This window comes from Ambystoma mexicanum, chromosome 12 (assembly GCF_040938575.1).
Source record: "Ambystoma mexicanum isolate Mex_15411 chromosome 12, UKY_AmexF1_1, whole genome shotgun sequence".
NCBI lineage: Eukaryota > Metazoa > Chordata > Amphibia > Caudata > Ambystomatidae > Ambystoma > Ambystoma mexicanum.
This window is the reverse complement of record NC_090936.1, coordinates 100,643,957-100,658,099: the sequence shown is the minus strand read 5'-3', so window position 1 is coordinate 100,658,099 and position 14,143 is coordinate 100,643,957. Positions and strand designations below refer to the sequence as shown.

The following is a 14,143-nucleotide window of genomic DNA, read 5'->3' as shown; positions in this document are numbered from 1 at the left end:
CGCCAAGCGATGTATGGTTTTGAATAACTGACACCAATGCTCATTCTATTCCGTACAGTTGTATGCATAAAAAACTTAAATTATTAGAGGAAATTTCAATGTTTAATAACTTTTTTAATGATTGTTTCGATGTATTCACATCATTAACCACTAAATGTACTGTAAATAATCATATTTTGAACCAAAGATTTGTGTTTGATGAATACACTTTTGGGTTTGTCCTACTTTCCAATTGCCTAATATGTGTATAAATGTGTCCCCGTGAATACATTGCTACCTTAACTATTTCACCATCAACAATTCTGCTTTCCGTTCGTTTACTGCTGTCATTACTGCGTAATTTCAACTGCTACCATTCTTGCATGCTCTTCGAGAGATTATTTAGTTCTAAGTGTAAGTAAAAATGAATTCTGCCTAGAGCATACATGGGTGGTTGGCGAATAATTTTCACCACATGTTCCTCATTTGTTTCTGTATAGCCATTACTAAGGTAAATAAAAAAGAGTAGATATTGTCAATGTGCCCCGCAGTTTTCCCCACGTACCTGTGGTTTTTTTACTTTCGTCGATCCAGGTTTCTCCAGGTGCGAATGTCCACTCGGTTCCTGGGATAGTATGGTAAGGAAGATCGCCCCCAGCCCCGGTCTGACAATCAGTGACTCAGCCGGAGACTGTGAACCCTCTCCCAACACCATGTAAGGGGACCACTCACGTATTACCGTGGTGTCAGGACAGTGTGAACACGGATGTAGGCGCCCAAAATAAGCAAAGGAAACAGGCAGCCAGGAAAGGCAAATGAAGGAAGACTGGGCCCAGAACTGGTAACTGGTAACAGGTAAGAGGGTACAGAGTAGACCAGCAAGTGACCTCAAGGAGAGAGACAAAAATAAAACCAGGTAAGGCAAAAGGCTGGCCAAGAATAAGCAGAGAGGCATGAGAAGGAAGAGGCAGCGTCTATTCCTCAGGACAAGGAAAGTTGGGAAGCGCGGTTGGTAGCGTCCATTCCCCTTAAGTGTCTCTGCACTGGAACGAGGCTCCATAGCTTCGTTGGGTTACCCATGGCAATCATGAAACGCCCATGCGTGGAAACTGGCCGCCAGTTTACTGTGTATGGGCGCATTTGGCAAGATGGCGACCCCCATGAGAAGGGGCCGACGAGGAGGACTGTGCCGCAGTGGCCCCCAAAGGAGGCGATCCCCCAAACGCCAACAGGTCCTCCAGGTGGGGGTAGGCATGGTGCTGCAGGAAAGGCGGCGCTGTCGCAGGTATATTGCATAGCCCCGATAGCATTTTATATCCACCATCTTGGGAGGTTACAATATCCCACCTTTATTAGATTCTTTTACCAATGATATATTAAAGATTCAGTTTAAACAGTACTCAAAGTGTGGTGTTGATTGGCATATATTCCCTTTCATTTTTTCTTATTCCACCTTCCTAGTAGAGTGAGGGAGAACTGTTCATAGATAAGGAACAAGTTACTTACATGTAACTGTTGTTCTACAGCATGGGTCTGTCATGGATTCACATGCTCATGAATATTCCCCGTCGTCAAGCTGGGCATCCTCGGTAAAGAAAAAATCAGTTTCGATTCTGAACTGTCTTTCTACTAATAACCAATCACTGGTCTCTGGGTCATACTGCCCCCAGCCAATGACTGCCCTCTACCTAAGCCCCCTCCTCTGACAGCCATCTTCAGATTTGGTAGAACGTAAAGTGGCAGTAGGACCAAGAGAAGAGCCGTATAGGGGTAGGTGGGAGGGTTCGCATGTGAATCCATGCAGATCCATGCTGGAGAAAAACAGTTATAGGTAAGTAACTTGTTCCTTCTCCAGCATGGGGTCTGGCATGGATTCACATGCTCATGAATAAAGAATACATAGCAGTACACGCATGCACAACCACGGGAAGTGGCAAGGCTCAACATTAAGCATCTCTTACCTCCTCACCAGCCTCACCTTCAAGGGAACAGGTTGCGCAGCACTGCTTGGCCGACTCTGGACTCCTCCCTGGAATCCCGGTCGACGCAGTAGAATTTCGTGAAGGTGTGCGTCGACCTCCACATAGCAGCCCTGCAGATGTCCAGCAGGGGAACACCAGACAGGAACGCCGTAGTTGCAGCGATCGCTCGGGTCGAATGGGCTCTCGGGCGGCCAGGCAACGGTCGGTTTGCCAACCAGTTACAATGGGTGATGCAGCCAGAGAGCCACCTGGAAATGGAAGACTTGGAGAGGACCTTCCCTTGGTTCACCGGGCCAAAGTTCACAACAGCTGTGATGTCTTCCGAAAATCCTTTGTTCGGTCCACGTAGAACTTCAGCGCTCTAGCCACATCCAGCGAGTGCAAAGTCCTCTCAGTCGGCGACGAAGGCGACGGGAAGAAAACGGGTAACACCAAGGGCTCGTTGAGATGGAAGTCCGACGGCACCTTGGGCATGAAGGAGGGGTGTGTCCTCAGCACGACCCTTGTCTGGTGGAATGTCAGGTACGGAGGCTTACAGGAGAGGGCCTGGATCTCTCCCACTCGTCGTGCAGAGGTGATGGCCACAAGAAACGCCGTCATGCACGACAGGAATTTCAGAGGCGCCGAATGCAAAGGCTCGAATGGCGGACCCATGAGACTAGTCAGCACCACATTGAGCTCCCACGCCGGGACCAGAGCCTTCGCCAGCGGGAACGAGCGGAAAAGTCCTTTCATGAACTACTTAACCAGTCCTAGCGACGACTGCCCCGGAGTTCTGGTGTAGCGGGAGATAGCCGCCAGATGAATTTTGAGCGAAGCGTTTGCCTTGGCCAGTGACAGCAAGTACGGCAGCACTTGAGGGGCTATAATCTGCAGATGGTCAATCTTCTGTGCACGGCACCAGATGGTGAACCGCTTCCATGTATGCCCGTAGCTCTTAAGAATCGAAGAAGCCCTGGCCTTTGCAAGTATCTCCTTGCAGTCCGGTATTTTATATATTTGTTGAGGCGGCGGAGATCTAGAATGGGCCGCCAACCGCCAGTCTTCTTTCGGACGAGGAAGTACCACGAGTATACTCTGGAGCCTCTTTGGGACGAGCTATATTGCGCCCTTTTTCAGCATGGCTCGTACCTCCAGAAGTAGTTGTGGAGCATGGTTTTCTTTCCTGGCCACAGGTGGAAAATGGGGACACTTCCTTTGAAACTCCAGGGTGTGTTCATGGGCCAGGGCATCCGGCACCCAACGGTCGGTGGAGATGGACTTCCACGCGCTGACGAAGTTCACCAGCTGGCCTCCCACCGGGGTGCTCGGGTGGGGGCCCGGTGTCACGGCTAGTTCAGTCCTGCTTCACTGAGGCCGTGCCACCTTTTGGGTCCCTTGGCAATGACGGTTTCCTCCGGCCTTGCTGCGGCCTCTGTAGGCTTCCTGGGACGACAAACGGGGCCACTTGACGGTACGAAAAAGACCTGCCACTGAATCCTTTGGAGGCACCCTGTGACTTGCCTCCTGGGGACCTAAAGGATGGGCGTCATTGCTGGAGTGTGCCTAACGCATGGGCCGTCTCAGTGTCTGCCTTGATGGCCAGCAGTGACTCGTCCACTGCCTTGTCGAACAAGTTGTCTCCATTGAAGGGCATGTTCAGTACCCTCGCCTGGACGTTCTGATGGAATTTCGTGGCCTTGAGCCAACCACGCCGGCGAAGCCAAATGCTGTTGCCCATCTGGCAGAACCCGGTGTCGGTGATGTCCGTGGCCACCGTGATCGTATGGTCCGAAGCCACCTCGCCGCCTTGTATCTCAAGGGCCTCCGCCCTCTTGTCATCTGGGAGGAAGTCCAGGAGAGGGGAGATTTTAAACCACAGCTTCTTATTTTAGCGGGCCACCATAGCGAGCACGTTGGCTGCCTTAATGGTCTTCGCCACCGACCAGATGACCCGTCGTCCCATGGCGTCCAGTTTCCCCTTGCCGTCCGGTGGGGAAGTGGAAGTTGATGCCGCCGACGCTGCAGATTTCTTCCTGGCTGCCGTGGAAACCACTGAGTCCGGGGACGGCTGCACTCTGAGGCACATCGGTGCAGATGCTGGAACCCGGTATTTCTTCTCATACCGTCTCTCCTCGCCAAGGGTCGAGGATGGATTCTTCAGGAGGGACAGCCCTTTGTCCCAGATGTCGTCCAACAGCGGGACCAAGAGTATGGTCTTCCTCTTGGCCTCTCGTCGCTGATAAAGGACACCCTCCTTTTCTTCAGGTTTGAGCTGGAACAGCTCCAAGGCCCTGGAGATCATGGCGTGGAAGAATCAGATCTCATCCGGGGGGAGAAGCCCTGGCTACTGACGATGGGAGATCGCTCCGCTGTCGCCGTCCGTATCCGGCTCTGTCTCGTCCTTCACCGGGGGGGACTTGAGGAGAGGGGTGGTATGGTGGAGGAGGATGGGCTCGTCTCCCCTAAACTGGTGGATCCTCCGACGATCCAGGTGCCGGATCGCCCGTCGGCATGGGCAGCCTTGTCTGTATCTCTGTGCACACGATGTGTAGAGCCTGTAGGATGTCCTCCGATCTGTCAGTGGTAGAAGCAGTTGCGTCGGGAGCAGAGTGGGGTCCGGTCCCTGCCCGCCCTGCCGTTCCTCGTCGGTTCCCTCGTCGCTCTCCCCATCCGCCTTGTCTGGGTCCTTCCCATAGGACTTGGCCTCGGCGAATTTCTTGTCCAGCACAGCCTTCAGGCCTGAAAGCTCCACCTTAGAAGAGATCTCAGTCTAGCTGGACCACTGCACCCCCCTCTTCTTGGCGAGGGGTGACTGTCTCGGGGAGATGAACGGCATCTTCACAGGAGTCTTGTCAATGGGCACGAATGAAGATTCCCTCCGGGCCGGCAGGGGAACTAGTTGTGGTGGATGCCTCCTGGGAACCCGTATCCGAGGCCTTTACCAGGGATGCCACCACTCCCTCAATAGACTGTTTAGCCTGGTGAATCTGGGCCTTCAAGACCTCAGGCGCATCTGAGGCATTAACCATGGGGGGGGTCAGCACGTCGCTCCCCCTGGGCTTCCTCTGTCAGAGACGATCGGGCCTTCTCCCGAAGCTTACCCGGTTGCTCAGACTTTCTTCTCTTCGCTTACTCGGAGCATTTATCTCGTGGTTGACGCGTTGGCGGAGCTGCGTCCAGCCTGGGTGCCGAGGAGCCCGTACCCACGGCGCTCCCGGTGATTGTGACTCACAGTGCTTTGCCTTTTATTGGGCCCCCATCGCCAGAGCGCCCTCAAAGGTCTTAGAAGACCGCTCAGATTTTCTCTTGGGAGAAGAATGTTGCCGGGGCTCATCTGCCACCAGGTTCCTTGTCTCAAGCCACTCAGCGAGCCGCTTGTGACGGTCCTTCATGGTGCGCGAGGACATGTCCTTGCAGAACGCACAGGCCTCCTCTACGTGCAATTTGTCTGAGTGTAGGCAGTAAAGGCACCGGGAGTGCCCATCCTCCTTGAAGACGTTCTGTAGTCCACATCCTGGGCAGATCCTAAATAGAGGTGTCGAGTCTCCTTTGTCTTCGGCCATGTCCACGCAGGGTAGGCCTCAAGTATCTTCTGGAATCCTCCAAGAAGTGAAGTGCAACGGAAATTTGCCCTTGAGGGGCGTAGAAGCTTCCGAAAACGGGTCCCCGTTAATTGGATGATGAATCGGTGGAGCTTGAGGCTCAATTTAACCGAAAAAATAGAGAAAACTCTGTGAAAAATGCAGTGCGTAGTAAAAGCTCGAGAGCTATAGCACGATCACTCCCAACACTTGGACATGTGGTAAAAATCTGAAGATGGCTGCCAGAGGAGGGGCTTGGGTAGAGGGCAGTCATTGGCTGGGGGCAGTATGACCCAGAGACCAGTGATTGGTTATTAGTAGAAAGACAGTTCAGAATCGAAACTGAAACTGATTTTTTCTTTAACGAGGATTCCCAGCCTGACGACGAGGAATATTCATGAGCATATGAATCAATGCCAGACCCCGTGCTGGAGAACATGAATGTATAATTGTGTATATTATTGTGATTGTTCACATTTAGTTTGTATTAAAAATTCCACAGTTTATCCTGTCAATTTGTACATCTCTATTTTTGTGATTGATGACAGGGTTCTTGGCAACTCAAAGTTCTCCGTTAAGCAATTATTCTCTGTTGTATTTGAAAATACTGATGTTGAGTTTACACAATCTCCAAAGTACATGTATACAGACAGTTCTTGAATTGTGACTAGTAGTTTCTAGAAAAGGTAATTTGAGTCTGATTTGGATCTGCTACTGCATACTTCATTTTTACAAAGGGATAACTCATTATCTGATCTGTGGGAGTGTTCTGTATTCCAATGAATCATGTGTGATTCATGTCCTCTTCCTTGCGAGTGTCTAGCCAGTTTATTGCTAAGGTTAGTCTAAGATCTGTATTTTTGTATGCCGCGTATATCGATCTACTTGTTGTCTCTGCTTTAGTTGACTTTTTGTGCTACCTACCTGTAAGGTTGCATGTTGATAGTATGACATATTTCAAATATGATGCTGTTTGACCTGTCTATTGTGTATTTTAAAGACCCATTGAACTGGATTTGTTTCTATTGCATCTCTTAAGAAATACCTCTATTTTTGGAGGTATATCGTTTTCGATTTGTTTCCAATTTGAGATTTTGTAAATCTGGTTTATTGGTTAGCCCACTAGATGGGCTCCAGTCTTTTTTCAATGAGTGACGAATCACGCTTGTTTAGCATCTGTACCCTAAACATGCTCTGGGGTTAGAAGTGCTCCACTTGGAGATGTGTACAGTCATAACCGACACAACCGCTCTCCATTCTAGTAACCAATCGGTAGTCTTTTCTCACTCTTTACTAGAAGGAATAATATACTAGGTGGAATAATATACAATGAAAGGGAATATACACCAATAATTATGGCTGTACATTAAGTATTGGCCTAACAAAAAAAGAATTCAAATATAATTGGTAATCTCTGACTTTGCCTATCATATGAAGGATATTGCAAGCTCTCAAGATGGAGGTAAAGTGCCTTTGGTGGGATTCAATGTACAAATAAAACAAGACATTTAATACAAATAATTTTATTTCACTCTCTGTTGTAATGGTTGTGCATAGAACGGCATGCTACACGTAGTTTCAAATGCCAGGTTCCATATGGCTAGAATAAATTGTACTTGCTTTTAAAACTTGACAACAAATCAGCATTCCTTGAGGTGCATGCGTAATTCTAGAAACACTGCAGCAATTGAAATTACACTTTAACAACACAGAACACAAGACCACAACTGAATAACAGGAGTGCAGATTTTTTATATCTGAACATTGGACCAGATAAAGTAACAACATAATTTATGGTGACCTACAATATTAATGCATAAATTGTGCTTTTGGATAGGAGTACAGCTAATTGTTGGATCCTTTTGAAAGTGTACTTGGTCAACATAAGTTGATTTTTCCTTATGTTAGTACATAATATATATTTGGTTAAACAGTAGCACCTGAAGTACATATATTATTGAGTCTTCAAGTACCTGGGTGAAGGCAAATGTTCAATAGTTTGAAGCAATTGGGAGCTCTAAACAAGATCAATATAAAGTGAAGAAAGATTATAGATGCTACCAATAGCACTAAATGCCCAAGTGTTGTCTTAAATCCTCTTAGGGGACATTCTATAGCACCACCTACAGGATTTCCAAAATCCAAATCTACCCCCCCCCAATTTAATTGGAGTGGAGTTGTAACTGTAAATGATCAGTCAGGAATATATGTTTATTCGGAATTGTGATTCCATAAAACATTAGCAAAACCTTTGGTACATAAAAAAGAATTGCCAGATGTTCGGATAACAATCGGGCATTTTGATAAATATTTCATTTCCTATACTCCCACAATCTTGCATTTGATTCAGCAATTCACAAGCAGATTAGAATTCGCCATTTGTAAATTATTCCCTCTTAACATATGTAGGGAAAAAGTGCTTACCTACTTTCAACGTTGGTCATTTACTTATCACATTTTAAGTTCTAAAACATTCTAAAATTAGCCTGTATTATGCCCCCATATTACCAAGTCCCCTCTAGGCACTAAATAAGAGAGCATGTAGGTACTGTGCCCAGGCAGCATTATTGCGCCGGATAATATTGAAAATATCAACCAAGTTGGGTGTGTCGTGGCTTAAACATTTTGAAATGTTGCCAACAATTTTGGTCAATCACTGTGGTTTAACGGTGTCCTTTAGGGTGCAGGGTAAGAAAGTATAGGGCACTGCATAAACACCTTCTTTCTTTGATTAGCTAGTGTGCTCTGAATGACATTGCTTCTTCTTAGACTATTTACCAAACTGAAAACGACCTCCTAAGAATGTTAGGTTTCCCTTCAGTCACTTTAATTTACAGATGGGTTTTTGGTAGGATTGTAGCTGAAGGGATTGGTTTATGAATACCGTGCCTTTTTCGGTTTTGAATTTCACGCAATATCACAACAGGTACTTTAATTGTGGGTGAAAACCTTGATATTTGTATCCCAACATTTAGACTAAGGTATTGCCACAATTGAGGTAACTTTAAAATGTAGTGCTTTCATTATTGTGAAATGTACATATGGACCGGCTTACTTTTCTTTGAATCCAAACACTTGTCTAGTTCCCATTTTCTAGGACCTGTCTAAGGCTGGCAGTGCTACCTTGCTTGTCCAAGTTCTTAAATGCCTAGCCTTTCATTTTGGCTCTAGCATTTTATATAGTGCTAATGAGAAGGCCCATAAGTTGAATATTTTAATATGAAGCACTGGTATAACATTTCTGTTTAAGAACGTGGAAGCCATTTTGAATTATCACTGTACGGGGTAGTGCCCAATGGAGTGCAGACTTTTGAATGGGATACAAATAGTTGGAGGAAGTTTGTAATCTATCCTTATACAGATCCCAAAGGAGGATTCCCCCAGTTCATCCCCGTACCCATCTATTCCAGAAATTGTCACTTTACATCACAGGCATGAAGCTGTTACCACACAACCTATCAATGCCGCAGTCTCTGCATGGACACACACGCTTATTTTAGGTCTTCCCTTCAGAGGCACGGGCAGGCAGCACACTAGACGAATTCAGGCGCATAGCACTGGCAGATCCTAGAAGGACTTGAATATCTGGGGTGCACCAGAGCCGAGCATACAGCAGTGCCAACGTGGTTGACAAGCAACCCTTGGGAGTAACGCGCTGTACTGCACACATCGGCTTGCTTCTCACAGGTTTGCTTTTTTAAAATATCATAACTGGTGCTTGGTTAGTGCCAATCCTGACTGAGCGCTAGCCCTACAGAAGGCATGGGGGACACTCCAGGGAGTTGCCAACAGAGGTGACTGATTTTTCGATCTCTGCTCACCTGGGCTGTACCCCACTTACTCAGCTTTTTGGTGTTTCTGTTCATTGTACCAGAGGCAGGGACTCATACATCAAACAGTACATTACCCCTCTACAGCCTTCTCACATGCCCCATCCCTGGCCAATGTATCTTGGCACCATGGGCACTTGTGGCCCCCTCCTAGACGCAAACATCTCTTTGCCCTTGACACACAAGACAGAGAAACAGATGTGCACGCAGAGCTCTGGTTACTGCCGTGCTGCATGTATCAGCGCACCAGGAAAGCCATCTTACATGTTCCCCTCCCGTTCCTCTAACCTAACCCACCCATCTCTCTTTCAGGTCTGCCAAGGCGCTTGAAGGCCATACAAACGACGGCGGTGTGCCGTATCCAACCATTAGCATACGATATCATGGAAACTGAAATGAGCTCTGTTGGGTGGAAAAGTGTACGCTCAAGCACTCCCCTATGCACATTTTCGTTGTGTGAGAATAATGCACTTTAAATATCCTTTTAATTTCTTTATCGCAGGAGGCTGTTTCCCTTCTTTATGCCACCTCCCCATCTACTACCCAGCGGCTTCCCCCATCTTCTCCAAAAAAGGGGGTTGCCGCCATTGTAAGTTGACTGGTGGCATTCTCCAGCATCAGAGAGACCAAACGCACACAGTTTACATTCAAGTTTTGTTTGAATTCCAAGACATTGGTATACTATCATAGCACACACTGACATGACATCTCATTGTACATCGGTCTGTCAGAAGCTGGAAGGTGTCTTACTAAAGCAGGGTTCTGCAAACTTCGACTTCCTATATGATCTGGACTGCAAACCCCATCTCCCCTAGCCAGCATAGTCAATGGTGAGGGATCAATGGAGTCAGTCCAAAGCATCTGGAGAGCAAGGGGTTACAAACTCCTGTAAAGAAATGCCAATTCGTGTATCAATGAAACAACAATAATGCAAAGAAAGGTTTGGATTTCTCCCACTTTTTCATAGCCTGGAAGCCAGGTGCTTTAATATCGCTGCAAAACAAATGGACGTAGAGCGCCCCCCTAAGAGGCTTTTTGCAAGCCTTAGTTACCAAGGAGCGTATTTTCGTCTAGTCGGCATTCTTGGTTCTTTCTGGACCTCAGCCGGTGATTTGAGAAGTCACCTAGATCTACTGCAAATCAAGCCAAGGCTTTTGCTGAGGTAAAATTGCTTAACCTAAAACTCCTTAGCACAGTTTTATTGTGCAAAGTAGAATTGCGCAGGTTAGTTAACTAAGTAAATTGTCCGTTTGTGCCAGCTGCTCCCGGATCAGCGTTGCTGCCACTTGTGCCAAAGTCATAGGGGCGTGTAACAGAAACGTTTCCGAAATGGAAGTGCAATTATGCACAGTATTGGCAACAGGGCAAAAATTATCCTACTTCCAAAAACATGTATTTTAATGCATTTTTGCAACAGGGCAAGGTTTGCCCTAGTGCCAATACTGTGACAAAATGCAGCTCATGCCATTTTGCTCATGTATTTAATCAGAAATTCCTCTCCATTTTCAAAAAACAACAATCCCCTATTGCCTGAATTCTGAAGCAGCGAGGTAGGTAGACCGCTACATATACAAATGTAAATTTGCATGTACTTTTGTTGAATATGGCAACAATTAACTATATTTATTTTTACTCTTTCAGCCAAAAATGTGTTGCCTGATCTGGTCACTTTATTACCTGAATCTGCCCCAGAGTCCAACATTGCCAATGAGACAGCTGCTTCAACCTGTTACACAATAAACAACTTGATCCAGAATAGCTCCCAGAATGCTCGGGCCCTTCTCGACAGCGGTGGCTTAAGAAAGCTTTTCAGGCTCAGCAGCAGCGAGAAGTACGTAATTGGCAAGTAAAAAAAGTATTGCAAGGCAAACAAAAGCAGCTTGTGTCATTGACCATATGTATGATATTTATAAAGTGCCAACCAAGTTGGGAAGCAACGGAGTACTGTACGCGGCAGCGCTCCCGGGGGTTGCATGTAAGGGTGCCCTGGCATCGGAGGAGCAGGGAGGGGGTTGGAGCAAGGATTCATTTGCCATCGTTAGGCGGGACATTGCTACAGCCCTCTGTTCTCCAGCAGATATTCAGAAGTTTGGGAACAAATGCTGTTACTGTCTTTGAGGACTACCTAGGTCATGATGATTGCATGGGAGAATTCTTAATGGCAATTTTGCTAGCGTGCAATGTAAAATTTGGGATTTTATTAAGGGAACAGAGAAGTATAGTTTATTTTTTGACAGCAGCAAGAAAATGTTCACATATCAAAAACGTTTTCCTAGATCACACTGCAAGCCACATATTTCCATGTGTACCCTAGAGGGGACTACAACATCCCATCTCCTCTTCATACATGGGCTGCTCCCTGCTCATCACTTCCTCTCTTTTAGTGGCTGCAAAGCTTGGAACAGGTAACCAATTTCAGAGCATCCTGGCAGTCCAACAATGAAGCTATCCGAAGGAACCTGGACATCCTCCTGAACTCAAATCTGGAAAGGAAATCATACAGCAGTGAGTGGAAGGAGAGGATAACCAAAGTGCTGTGACCCCATAGATGAATAATACACTCCTCTGTGCCCTCTGGAAAAATACCTACCTTTCCATAGGACGCTAGCAAAATCGCAAGGTAATGGCTGGACACTGAAGCTTCCTGTTATGGAAGTTCAAATCATACAGAGTACAGTCACAGAAACCTAGTTTACTGGTAGGTGCTAAAGACCGACTCAAGACCAATCAGCTGCTCTAAGTTTCATCCTTGCAGGCATTTGCCAAAAGACCTTAAGACCATAACACCCTTAGTAGAACGATGCCCAAAAGTACCCATATCAACACTTGATTGGGACTTGACCCATCAATCTATAGTAGGCGAAGACAATGGATTATTGGATTTCCAATAGGAAATAAACCGAGAACTGGAATGTTAATGTTAAAGGATATTTGTACCGCACACTATTGCCACTGGAGTAGTCCCCTGGTGCTCTGGCAGCTCTGAAAAGGGAGGTGGGGGTGAGTTAGAGGGAATAAGTGGGAAAAGTGCAAGAGAGCAGTGATGTGCCGTTGGCAGCCTCAACCCGGTTAGCACTGTTCGCTGGGCTTGGGGTGTTTTTTCCGGTCAGTAGCCTTTGTGTGCTGTTGTGTGGTTTGTTTTGTTGTTGCAGTGTAGTGACATTTGTGCAGATTGTTGTGCTATAGGGTTGTTTGGTTAGAGTTTGAGAGGTGTATGCAGAGGGGTGAAATTGTTAGTGGATTGGTTAATTGGCGTTGCTGCCTGGAAGCGAAGCGCTAAACTTATATATTCCCTCCGGGTGGGACACGTGAACATCTCTGCACCTCAATCTAGATCTGGCATCAGCTGGCACACAGTCCCTTCCACACATGACGCTCACCCACATTCATATCCATGCGCAAGTTCGGCCCCTGCCCACCTCTGTCAAACCTGTCTGTATGCGGGGCATGCAGGTGTTCGTGAGTCCATCCAAATCTGGCCCTGATAGCATTCTCAATCCATTCCATACGCGGTATACGTTAACCAACACTACTCCATCCAGATGTAGCAGTTGTCGGCATTCACAGTCTTATCCAGCTGCTCATGTAGGCTATCGCTCACAGCCCCTTTGAAGCGTGGCACATGCCAACACTCGCAGCTACGTCCAGGCCCTGCACCTGCCATCATTCACAACTCCATCCGGCCCAGTACATGCCCATGTCCACAACTCAGTTCAATTTGTGGCAACTGCTAACATTCACACAATTCTAAGTATGGTACCTGGTAGCGTTCATGGAGTGGGTGAGGTTGTTGTTAGGAGTTGGGCAGGGATGCTAATTTCTGTCCTTATGGGGTGTGGCTTATTTCCTATTCGACCTAGCGTCGTCTCTCTTGTTAATGTAGGAGTTTCCCTTAGTCTGTTCTGGGTGTTGTCCGTGTCATCCTGGATTCTGTCATCTTGTTCTTTGTGTTTCCTGTTTGATTGTTTAATTGTTGGAATCCCCAACTCTGGAACATATTTATACTATGTATTTTGAGAACATTAACACCATGTAGGTTAGGAAAGTCATTAAACATTTGATGTTTTATCTACCTGCAACCAATCGTATTCCAACATGATATGGTGATGCACAGTGTTGGGAAAGATTTTATTTACGTGCAATTTTCAGTTCATTTATGGACACCCCCAAACTGTTTGCTTTTGTTTGGCTCTCCTACCCTGACTTTTTCCAGTGGACCCCAGCCTTCAGCTGAACTCCCTTGGGCTTTTGCTCACTTGTTATGGGGAATCTGACACGTCCTTCAGACTTGTCAGTACTGGGAAACTGTTTCCCCTTAGTCTTTTTAACAGTACACAGTGTACCTTCCAGTACTGTGTGCCGGGGTCCCTTTGTGTTTTATGGTGCTAGACTCCCACAAAGGATTTTTTGGTGATTGTATGTGTGTGCCTGGCAGCAGTTAATTTTTATAATGTTTTACTTCTTTTTACTGAATCATATCTCGTTTACCATGTTTGTTTCTGTGGCTAGGTCCGAAAATGGCCGAGCCATAAGGTGTTTTGTTCTGTCCCACAGCCATTGTGCCCCTTGCCTTCACCCAGGTCGAGTAACCTGGGTTTTCCTTAATTGGGCATGCAGCCTCCTGCTAAAACCAATCTCTTTCCCGGGCTTCTGCCTGTCACGCGTGTGTACCCAGGAAACGGGTTGGGACTGTCTGGTCCCAATTCACACTACTGGTGCCAGAATATCTGGAGTGCCTGAATGACTGAGACCACCGTGGACTGTGATTGGTACATGACTGGGATGTCTG

The 14,143-nt window shown here is 46.8% G+C and overlaps 1 protein-coding gene across 1 annotated transcript in view; it reads left to right on the top strand.

Moving 5' to 3' along the window:
* The window catches only part of PKP2 (plakophilin 2), an 810,521-nt gene that overhangs the window by 714,716 nt on the left and 81,662 nt on the right, over positions 1-14,143 (top strand). The window contains exon 11 of the mRNA XM_069628098.1: positions 10,996-11,185. Within this exon, the coding sequence (XP_069484199.1) occupies positions 10,996-11,185 (190 nt within the window). The remainder of the gene's footprint in view (positions 1-10,995; positions 11,186-14,143) is intronic.